We start from the raw sequence: 11,615 nt of genomic DNA, 5'->3' as shown, positions 1-11,615 counted from the left end.
TTTTGAAACTCTTTAACCTTTGCTAATTTGTAACCTTTGAAAAATGAAAATGAAATAGCCACTACAATCAATTCTGCCTGTTTTAGTGCTGTTTGTAAAGAGGTTCCATCATACACCATAGTGTTGAAGAGTGTTGACTCTAGAAGCCTCGTTGCTTGCCTTGAAGTACTAGCTTTGCCGCTTACTAACTATGTGACTTAATCTGTGTGCCTTAGTCACATGCCTACCTCAAAGTGTGGCTTCCTGGAGTATAGCTTTATAAAGTGGTTTTATCATAGAATAAATATTTCCTGTTGTTCTGTATTCAAAAATAAGCTGTAAACGTTGATCAGGTAGATTGGTCTAAACCTACTCTATTGTTCTTGGCCCTCTTAACTGGTTCCAGCCCTAAGACCTAAAACATGAACATCAATTATAAAATGTTAAGAGATACACTCAAAGCCGGGCGGTGGTGGCGCACGCCTTTAATCCCAGCACTCAGGAGGCAGAGACAGGCGGATCTCTGTGAGTTCGAGGCTAGGCTGGACCGACAGCCTCCAAAACAATATAGAGAAACCCTGTCTCGTAAAACCAAAAAAAAAAAAAAAAAAAATCACTCAGAACAATGTTTGTGGGCTTGTTTTCAATGCTTACCTTGGATCATGAAATATCCTATTAAAACCAAGCCTTGGGCTGAGTCTAACAGCTCAGTTCAAAAACAAAACAATTGTTTTGAATATTAGTGAACATATACAAATGCATAGAGTTACATATGTACATTCTAAGTCATATCACCAGGTAGGTTGGGTCTAGTAACTGATCTAATTGCCATGTAGCACAATGATGATCTGTGACATTTAGTTTAATTTGCAAATTGTGAGGCTTCATTGAAACTTATTTTAAGTGGTATGTCTACATCTTTTTCCTTGATTTGTAAAATATCAATATAGTAAAGTGCTTATGAAGATGTGTATAAAGCTTTATTAAATCCATGTACATCAATACAAAAGCATTATACTTTAAGACAATTCACAATTCAGAGCATATATATGTTAGCCATTCCAAGTATTTTCCTTTACATTCTAATTGTTGTAGTTTCAGTTGTACCATTGTATTGGTGAAATTTTAGTTTATGTTGCCCAGGCTTGACCTCTAACTTAAGAACACAGCCTTGCCTAGCTCCCTGGCGTTGTTTTGTTTTGTTGTTTTTGTTTTCCCAAGACAGGGTTTCTCTGTGGCTTTGGAGGCTGCCCTGGAACTAGCTCTTGTAGACCAGGCTGGTCTCAAACTCACAGAGAGCCACCTTGTCTCTGCCTCCTAAGTGCTGAGATTAAAGGTATGTGCCACCATCTCCCAGCCCCTGGTGGTTTTTAAGATTTCTGGTTTATGTCTGTTTTGCCTGCCTGTATGTATATGCACCACATGTGTGCCTGGATCCCCTGGAATGGAGTTATAGACAGATGTGAGCCACCATTTAGGTGCTGGAAACCATACCTGGGTTCTCTACAAAAACAGCAAATGCTCTAAACTGCTGAGCCATCTCTAACCCTGCCCCCAGTCTTTATGTGCTATAACATCTTTGGAGGTTAATAAGGTCCTGTCCTGTCCCATGCCCTACCCTCTCCCCTCATGCACTATCAGTTGACTCTAATAGAGCCGCTTTATTCTTCTAGACTGCTTGTAATGATTCAGGATACAGTGTACTTGGTGAAATGATCTCCGTATACTTGGAGATGTATTCTGCTGTGAAGTAAAATACTCTGGTGTATCAGATCCGGTTGCCTAGTGGTGTTCAGTTTTTGTCTTACTGGTTTTCTGTATATATACTGTTTCTCTAAGAGAAACATGTTAAGGTTTTTGTATTTGTGTATCATCTGGTCTGTTGTGGAGGGCAGTACTGGGGATTGAACCTAGGGCTTCATACCTGCTAGGTAAGAGCTCTACCATTCCATCTTGATGAGTTAGATGTTTTGCCCAGGATAGTATCTGCTCTTACTATAGCCTCTCTGGCTTTCTCTAACATAGTTAGTTACAATTGTCCTTTTACTTTTGACTTTACATCCCTTGAATGGCATTTTCTGTAAACAGCACATAGTTGGGTTGTATGTTTCCGAGTCTTTTTATGTCATTTGCATTTAATGTGATTTTTAATGTGTTTAGATTTAGTTCTACCATCTCGGGGAACACTAGCTTTGACCCTGTTTCTCTTTTGTGTCATTTGAGCATTCTTAGCATTCCATTTTGATCTGTTATGCTGATGTGCCACTTTGTGTAGGTTTTTTAGTGGTTGCTCTAACAGCTGTGCCTAACCTGCAGACTACCGTATACATCCACAGCTATGAATGTTGCCCAGAACATTTATGTTTGGCATTGTGTTGCAACATCAAAAGATTGGCCAATCTTGGTAAAATGAGTGTTTTATTCTTAAACATCTGAGAATGAGCATTTTCTTTTTTCAACAACTATACTCTCACCTGTTGCCAGTTTTCCATATAGATACTGTAAATGCTCTGGTTTAGGAAGCTCAGCCTCTGGAGTTGAGGGGATTTCAAAATCGGAGGAGCTCTGTGAATCCGCATGTGTGCTAGTTAGTAATGTTTCCTCCTCAGGTGGGGATTTGCTGTCACTCACAGTGTCTGGCTCTCCAGTGTGAGGAACTCCATTTACTTCTTCATGTCTGCTTTTCAAGTCACAGTAAGACTCCTGTGGATAAAGTGCATTCTGTTCCAATTGAGAGGCAGAGATGCTCTCTTTGCTCTTTGGCCTATAGGCATCATTGTCCAAAGATGTACTATCCCCACCACTTCTCTCTTGGGAAGATAACAAAACAGTATCACACTGGCTGTCCCAGCCTTGACTTCCTTGATCTGTTATGTGTGTTGACTGAGATGAATTCTGGGAAGAGATGTGAGTGGATTCCCCATCAGAGTCACTGACAAGCTTTGGTGACTGAGATCCCCCTGTCTCTATGGAGGAAGGTAAGTTTTCCAAACATTCATCTGTGACATCATCTTTTCTTCTGAAGAATACTTCCCACTGTGGTACGTCTGCACCAGCACTTTGCTGGGGGAGTGTCACAGGGCCCAGACCACCACACGGTGCAAGTGGGGTTTCTAGCTCTTCTTCACTGTCACTGTTGGATTCTTCACATTCTATAAAGTTGGCCGTAGAAAAATTCCGCATACTATCTGCTTTGCCGCATCCTGGGCTTTGTCTCAGTTCAGGCTGGTCTTGTGGCAGTGCTTTCATTGAAAATACCTCAGGGTGAAGAGTTAGCTGGTACGGAACTTTGTGCCTTAAAGGTGTTGGTAGAGGGTCATCAAAGAGGTCATCTTCCTCCTCTGAAACAAACAAAACAGGCATGGCATGTACAGAACAAGGGAACGGGACTCTTCACTGAAAGTTAGAGTTGCAGCATTTATCTGTTCTAAATCTTGGAATTGTATAAAACCCAGGTGCCAGTCTGCAAAGAGAAATTTAAAGGCTGCTACCCATTGAGAATGTAAGTCAGTATTGCTCAAATGTGAGTGACCACTAGACTCCCAGGGTGACCTTTTTTCCTTATTAAGGATTTTGTTTTCAAATGTGTGTGTCTCTGTGTGTGTACCTGTGTATGAGTATGTGCCCATGCATGAGGTGCCTGAGAAGGCTGGCAGTGTTAGATCCCTGGAGCTGGAGTTAGAGGCAGTTGTGAGCCAACTAATTTGGATGCTGATTTAATACTTGTTCTCATGGACAATCCACAGAACATTTTAAGAACTAAGGGATATGAAGGCCTGGTCAACAACCTTATAGAAAATGACTGTAAACCCACAAGTCTAATTCTACACCCTCTGCCCTAGCCCTCTTTGTGTATGAGCTACCTTTACTGATAAGTGTAGCTACCACCCCTCAGCAAATAAGCCTCTCTTTACAGCAAATGGAGACCATCGCAGAAAACCACAACTGAACATATCTATGGCTCAGAGAATATTGTGGAAGAGGGGACTGAAAGACTATAAATGAGCTCAAATACCATGAAGTCTGCTGTGAGACAGTCTCTCCGAGAAATGGCTGTATAAACAAGATGGGAACAATGGCAATATCGACATGCTGATGTGGAAGGGGGGAATTTTGCAGACAGAACTACAGGTAACCAGTGACTGCTGGGAGAAAGATAATTAGCCTCTTCAGGGATGGCCCCTTAGCAGTCATCCATTGCAAAGTTATTATCCCTGAAAGCATATATACAACAAAACAGTAAGTTGTATTTCTCTACGTTTGTGCATATACATATGTGTGTGTGTGTGAGAGAGAGTGAGAGAGAGAGAGAGAGAGAGAGAGAGAGAGAGAGAGAGAGAGAGAGAGAGAGAGAGAGAGAGAGAGAGAGAGAGAGTAAAAGGGAGGGGCTGGAGAAAAGGAGGGAAAGTGATTTCAAAATTCAATAAAATCAGTGACATACACACATTACTTATAAAATACACTTTAAAATGTCTAGTAAAGATTTTCACTAAATTGCTTAAATAACACCTGTACAAATACAAGAAAAAAGATGTAAATTATCACTATAATACACACAAAGAATGATAAATGTACAGAATCTAGAAAAGGCAGAACCAAAGATTAAAAGCATAGAAATGAGTATTAACCAAATATTTAAAACAGTATCAATCCAAACAAGTTTTTTGACAATGTGGTCTTGAGGGGTCTGGAGAGGTGACTCAATGGTTAAGAGATCTCTCTCTTGGGTCTTCCAGAGGACCCAAGTTCAATTCCCAGCTCCCACATGGTAGCTCACAACTGTCTAACTCCAGTTTCAGGGAATCTGACACCCTCACACAGACATACATGGAGGCAAAACACCAGTACACATAAAAAAAAAAATGTGGACTTGGTAGGTGTATTTCTTTTAAGGAAGAAAAGACTACCAATTCCAGTGTGCCTCTGAAAAAGGAAATGGAGTCATAACATAGACCCTGATCTTATGTGTGGTGTCTTCAGAAAACTCCAGAAGCCTCCAGAGCCTTCTCTTCACTGTTCACATGCATGAGAGAGGTCCTGTAAGCACAAGATGGTGGCCAACTACAAACCATGAAAAAAGCTGCATTGAAGCCTACCTTAGCAGTCTTTTGTTCTTGGACTTCCAGCCTCCAGAACTATAAAAAAAAAATCTATTGGACTGAAGAGATTGCTCAGTGGTTAAGAGCACCTGCTCTTACAGAAGACCCAAGTTTGATTCCTAGCAGCTACATGGTGGCTCACAATCATCCTTAACTCTAGTTCTAAGGCCACTGCCTTCTGACATTTGAGGGCACCAGGCACATGTGCAGACACACGTGGGAGCAAAATTCATATACATGAACTAAGATCTCAGGAGTAATTTAAAATTAGATTCTAGTTGAGTAGACACAGAAGCAAAAATGGAAAACAGGCCCGGGTTTAAATCCTAGCCCTATCACTTTCTGGTAAACTTCGGGGGATTTTTTAAATTGTCTAAATTCCAGTGTTCTCTTTGGCAAGGTCACACTGACATCATTTGGGAGTTTCTTTACAGGTTTAGTTGTAATGTGTGTAGGTAGGCCTTTCCCTATATGTGTTCAATAAATAGCATCCTTCTCCAGTGAGAATCAATAATGACACTCCACCAAAGGATAGAAACCTAGTCTTAACCACCAAGTGTGGCTGCTATAGGTTCTCATTTCTTTTCTTACCTTTTTTTGTTCTGTTTTTAAAGATTATTATATATACAGTGTTCTGCCAAGGCCAGAAGAGGGTACCAGATCTCATTGTGGATAGTTGTGAGCCTCCATGTGGTTGCTGGGAATTGAACCTCAGGACCTCTGGAAGAGTAGCCAGTGCTCTTAACGGCTGAGCTATCATCTCTCCAGCCCTAAAGTTCTCATTTCTAGTCAGAGCTTATCTGTGTTCTCAACTGCAAAATGTCATAGCAATATAAGAAGGTAGGAATGAATGGAGAAGAACTGTTAGTATAACACCCCTGCTTGGTACGATCACAGAACCAAAAGTGGCCATGGCTCTTCAGCATCCACTTCAGTCCTAGAAAAAATGCTCCAGGGTGACCAAGCAGCCCCCTTCCAGCCCATAGCAGTCACAAGATGTATTTTGGGAAGACCAAAACCATTCTTACCTGAGTCTAGATGGATTGTTCTGGTTCTCTTCAGTTTTCCAAGTGGTTTGTACCTTGGTTCAGCATTTTGGGAAGATCGGCACAGAGGCTTTAAACTGACATAAATCAGATTATTTGAGTTTTCCTTTTGGGAAAGTTGCTGAAGCATAAACACATACAGAGATCAGAACAAAGCCATAGGGAGATCATGTGAGCATTTGTAGGAGATAGAAGCAATGTTTAAAGTAGATTCTGCAATTTAATATACTGGCCAATGGGATGGAAGCAATTATAAACTACATAGTAGATACCGATCATGTACAGAGGGAACTGCCTTAGCAGATTAAAGCCAAACTTGAATCTTTGCTCTTAGAATGCAGGAAAGAAAGCTAGGAAAGAAAAGACACCTAGCATCCAAAGACTATAAGACAGGTGCTTCTTCCCTATTTAAAGTGGCACTCATTTACCTCTTGCAAGAATCCCACAAATCTGATCTGATTCCAGAGCCACAGGCTGAACACTAGAACACAGGAATGGTATCTGAAGGGTCTATCCTCACTGAGGGCCACACTGCCTGCTTTCCTTCTGTCAGGGTGCCAGAGCCAACACAGCCGATGGTGACAGCCATGAAGCTCCCAACCGGACTAAGCCAGATTTCTTCCCATTTGTCCCCTTTATTCTCATGTCTATGACATTCTCTGGCTCTGATCCCTGTGATGCTTCCATAATCTGCTGTCACTGCTTCTCTCTGGAGCCATTTCATGTGTCCTCTTTGGGTAACTTGCCAAAGTGAGGGTCACCCTCCACCCACCCACCCACCACAGGTTGCCCAACAGAAATGCAAGATAGGACAATATACGTTCCAACAAGCACTCCAAATGATTCTGAGTATATTCCCATTTAAATCTACAAGACAATCTTAAATCTCAGTCATCAGGATCAAGCTCTTAACTCTTGCCTTGCTGGCCAGCATTCTTTGCACTACCATGCTTTCTGACTTCTAACTCACACGTTTACTAAAACAGCTGTGAGCACACGCAAATCACCTCATTACCACAGACATCACAATCCCTGTGTAGATCACTTTAAAAAAGACTTTGTTTGCCGGGCATTGGCAGTGTATGCCTTTAATCCCAGTACTCAGGAGGCAGAGGCAGGAGGATCTCTGAGTTTGAAGTTCGAGGCCAGCCTGATCTACAGAGTGAGTGCCAGGATAGGCTCCAAAGCTACACAGAGAAACCCTGACTCAAACCCCCCCCATTCATGTGTCCATCACATGTTTGACAGGGGATAGGTTCCACGGAGGCCACAAAAGGGCATCGGGCTCCCTGGAGCTGGAGCTACAGCCAGTTAGTTGTGAACCTCTGGATATGGGTGCTGGGAACCAAACTCGGGGGTCCTCTGGAGAGCTCTTAACCAACCGATGAACCATCTCTCCAGTTTACCAGTTCACGCCTTGAGAATTGGCACTAGTGACTCCTCCCCCCCCTTGCTGGCAGAACACTATCTCTTTCCAAGTCTTCCTTAGTTTGCTACTGGAGTTCTGGTCTCAGCCTGGTTATCATTCCTTATGTTTCCCTGGTGTTTTTGGCCTTTTCAGTTACTGCCCTCACTGACAACTCCAAATCTGTGCGCCCCACACCTGTCTGGTCCCAAGAAATTTCTTTTCCCAGAGTCTTACATTTAGACAAAAGCCACCATCCCCTCAGGGACTTGACAAAGTAGCTTTTCTAAAAGGAAGACTGTCCTTTTCTCTGGCAAGAGAGACTTCTGGCTTGTTTATTAATACACACCTGTGGTGCCTATTAGCACATCAAACTTCTAGGCATCTTCAATCCCTACACATCAAAGACCTCCACCCCAAATTCATAGGTTTCCCTCCTCCCAGGTACCCTGCTCCATTTAAAACCCCAGAAATACCTCACCCCTAACCCTGTTGCTTTCCTGAGAGATAGCCTTGGCAGTTTGGAATAAAACTTTCCCCTTTTAAACACAGAGTGGATTTGGGTTTCTTTACTGCTCCTATTTCATTCACTACCTAGGTCTCTCTTCATGGCCTAGGCCTGTTTTCCATCTGTCTCTCTAAACTCACTGCTATATGTCCTCATCAGTCTCTGGCTGATTCCCTGCCACCAAGCTGATCTCCCGTGTGGCCCTGGCAGCATGTGTACATGTATGTCTCTGAACTCCAGCCTTTTCCACAGAACCCTAAAACTTAGTCAACATGGAGCTGCCCCACATACTCTCCTGACTGTTGAGTTGGCTCTTAAGAAATGTTTGATGACTGGACTTAAAGAAGTTAAGGCAGGTGTGGTAACACTTGTCTCTAATGAGCATTTGGGAGGTGGAGGCAGGAGGATCACACATTTCAGGCCAGCCTAAGCTGATTAATGAGATGGCAAGATGGCTCGGTGGGTAAAGGCAATTGCTGCTAAGTCTTGAGAATTGTAAGTTCAGCCCCCTGAACTGTCGAAAAGAACTTTCTTTTAATCCCAGCACTTGGGAGGCAGAGGCAGTCGGATCCCAGAGTGCTGTTACAGAGAGAAACCCTGTCTTGAAAAACCAAAAAAAAATTTTTGGTTCAAATTGTCCTCTGACCGTCACACACATCAACAATAGCAGTAATGTGTGCAGGTGCGCGCGCGCGCGTGCGCGCGCGCACACACACACACACACACACAGAGAAATGTAAGTTAAAAAAATAGAAGACAAAAAGTGGTAATAGTAAGTGGAAACTTAGCTTCATTCACCCATTCCATAGATACCTTGACTGGCTGCCTATTGGCTCCCTGCCAGGTGCTTTTCATAGTTATCTATAGGTCCCTGAGAACCCCAACAATTAGGCATGAATCAATAGTCTTGTTGTCTTTCTGTGGGCATGGAGGCTGCTGTTTTAGCCAGCAAATGTGACTGCAGTTACTGGCCTGTTTCTCTGGCCAGGCACTCAGACCACGGTCTCATAGGAATTCTGTTCCTGTGGGTACTGGCTATGTAGCTGCCACCAAATATAGCTTTTAATTAAATCTCTATCATTCTGTTTATCAATAAGACTTGGGGTCAAAGGCTGGGGTGAAAACCTGCTAGCTCAGAAAGCCCGAGTAGCAACTAGCTGGCATTCTCTCTCTTTGCCTGTGTCTCTGAAAGAGCTTCCTTCCCCTCCACCAAAACAAAAGAACCCACACTACACTAAGTCCCTCCCTACTACTTCCTGCGCATCTCTCTATCGTCTTACAGATGTCCTATTAATCTCTATGATTACTTTCTGTCAACTAGTTGCTAACTCCAGACCCAAGGTTGTTTTTATTTAATCAATGCAAATGCAAACTCGGGGTTCACAGTGTGATCAAGTATCCCACAACATATTCCTAATCTGCTGATTTGCTGGTTAGTTGTGATTGGTTCTGAAGTGATCTGGTCAAATGCACATCACAAGCAATTGGTGCAAAGGGTTCCACTTAGGACAAACTGATATTGCCTGCACATTCTGCCCACTAGAAATGACAAGAAGAAATGGAAATAAAGGAGAAGCTCAAAAAAAGTTACAACAGAAATGGGTTCTCGATCTGTAAGTTTTCAGGCATAGCATTCCCATCTCCCAGCCAGAGCCACCAATAGCAACACAAAGAGAAGCCCCACAAACAAACTACTCACACGTCCATGACCTTATCCATGGTGAGACCTATCGGAATGACATTTGGATATGCATTCACTGGACAGATGTAGCTCAAAAAATCTTTAATCTAGAAGGAATATAAAATACATCAACTATGTCTATATGGGAAATTGAGGTGTTAGTCTACTCACAGTTCCTAGTACAGAACCAGTCTAGAAGCCTCTCCACAGGGGAAGAAATGAAGAGGTGACACACAGACACAATAGGGTGTTACCCAGCCATAAGGAACAAACTATGTCATTTGCATGAAAATGGATAAAGCTAGAGATCTCTGTGTTATGCAAGGTAAACCAAACCCAGGCAAATAGCACATTTTGCATCATATGTGGAGTCTCTACACACATACATGACACACGTACACATGTGACAGGAAAGCAGGAGAGGAACTGTGGGGGTAGTGAGGATCAGGGGAGACAAAGGTAGTCTAGTGTGTTCTCTTTCATTTGTGGGAACTAGATTTAAAACTATAATGAAAACAGATGGGAGACTGGAGAGACAAAGGGAACCAGTGAGGGAGGAGAGACAAGAGAGGGTAAGGGAGGCAAATATGAATGAAGAATGAAGAAATATGAGATTCGTTATTTTGTATGCTAACTAAAATATTAATGAAGAAAAGATGAGGGTGTCAGAAAAGTAGCAGTGTGGGGAAGGGCAGCAGAGCTTCCTCACGATCCTGCTTCAGCCTACTTCAGTGCTGGCTGCATGCAGGGACCACCACGGGACCCGCCAAGCAAAAGACACACACAGTGCCTTGTCTCATCCCCTAAACCCTCCCTGTGTTGGGCTATGTGGAGTCTAGGAACTTGCACATTTGTTCAGGTTTGTGCTCCACAGAAAGAGCTTGAGTTTCTGATGAATGGGATCTAAAGATTGTGTCTTTTTACAATACGACATTCATTTCTTTGTCCAAGGACAGTTGCCTACGTTTGACAAACACTCTTCCATGTGAATTTGAATATAGCTGAGTTTCACCATAATAGACACAAGAGAACAAGGTCTTGTGACTAAACCTCTTCCCACTGTATCAAGGCAACTGCATCTTGGAGATTACTTGATTTGTTAATGCTGTGTCAAATACCACACAGTGGTTACCACCCTGGGAAGACCAAATTCTTTGGCTCATTACATCTTAGACTGCAGTCACTAAAGTAAGCAATACAGTCGAGCCTGGATGCAAAAGCACTTTACTTAAGGAGTCCAGAGGAACAGCGAGTCCAGTAGTGCCCGCTGGTGGCCCAAAGCCTGCAGGTCTCTGCTAGCAGCCAATACAGGTCAATTTGCCTCTGTGCACATTTCTCTAGGGCCAGAAAAAGGACCTCTTACCATAAAAGTATGAAATGCTAGATGCTAAGGTTTCTGAAAGCTGTTCACACATAGGCAGATGAGGACAGTGAGCACACTCAAGACAGGAAGAGAGGGGCTTCCTGAGGGGCTGCTAGCCAGTGTATGTACTCTAACTGGGACATACAACTGGAAGTGTTGCTGGTCCAAGACCCTTTGTGTATGGGTGACTTGAAAGACTACACACACAAATTCCGTTCCTAACGATCTAAACAATCATAGTTTAAAACATTAACAAGTGTGTTGATTTTTTTTGGGGGGGGGAGGCATGTTCAGAATGCTAAATAAACAAAGGAATTCTGTCACTATTCCTCTTAAAGAGTTCTACAATCCAGGCAAACCTCGCTTATCAGACCTTAGTAAGCTGTTATCAGTAAGTCTAAGGCTCAGACCCTTCATTTACAGCATAAACAGGATACCACCTGTAAAATGCTGCTCCAGTACCCATTGGCCAAAACTGGTAACCGGTGAAACATCCACTGCCATCACCCAGGACAAAGTTGGTATCAACAATGC

At 42.8% G+C, this 11,615-nt stretch overlaps 1 protein-coding gene across 1 annotated transcript in view; it reads right to left on the bottom strand.

The window, feature by feature from the left end:
- Positions 1 to 940: 940 nt before the first annotated feature.
- Positions 941 to 11,615, bottom strand: part of Dclre1c (DNA cross-link repair 1C) — a 43,891-nt gene continuing 33,216 nt past the window's right edge. Inside the window, 4 exon segments of the mRNA XM_021233662.2 lie at positions 941 to 2,438; positions 2,440 to 3,320; positions 6,107 to 6,201; positions 9,737 to 9,825. Coding sequence (XP_021089321.1) covers positions 2,316 to 2,438; positions 2,440 to 3,320; positions 6,107 to 6,201; positions 9,737 to 9,825 — 1,188 coding nt within the window. The 3' untranslated portion in view covers positions 941 to 2,315.

The sequence above is a fragment of the Mesocricetus auratus genome, unplaced genomic scaffold (assembly GCF_017639785.1).
Source record: "Mesocricetus auratus isolate SY011 unplaced genomic scaffold, BCM_Maur_2.0 Super-Scaffold_100013, whole genome shotgun sequence".
Classification (NCBI taxonomy): Eukaryota; Metazoa; Chordata; class Mammalia; order Rodentia; family Cricetidae; genus Mesocricetus; species Mesocricetus auratus.
This window is presented reverse-complemented; position numbering and strand designations above follow the sequence as displayed.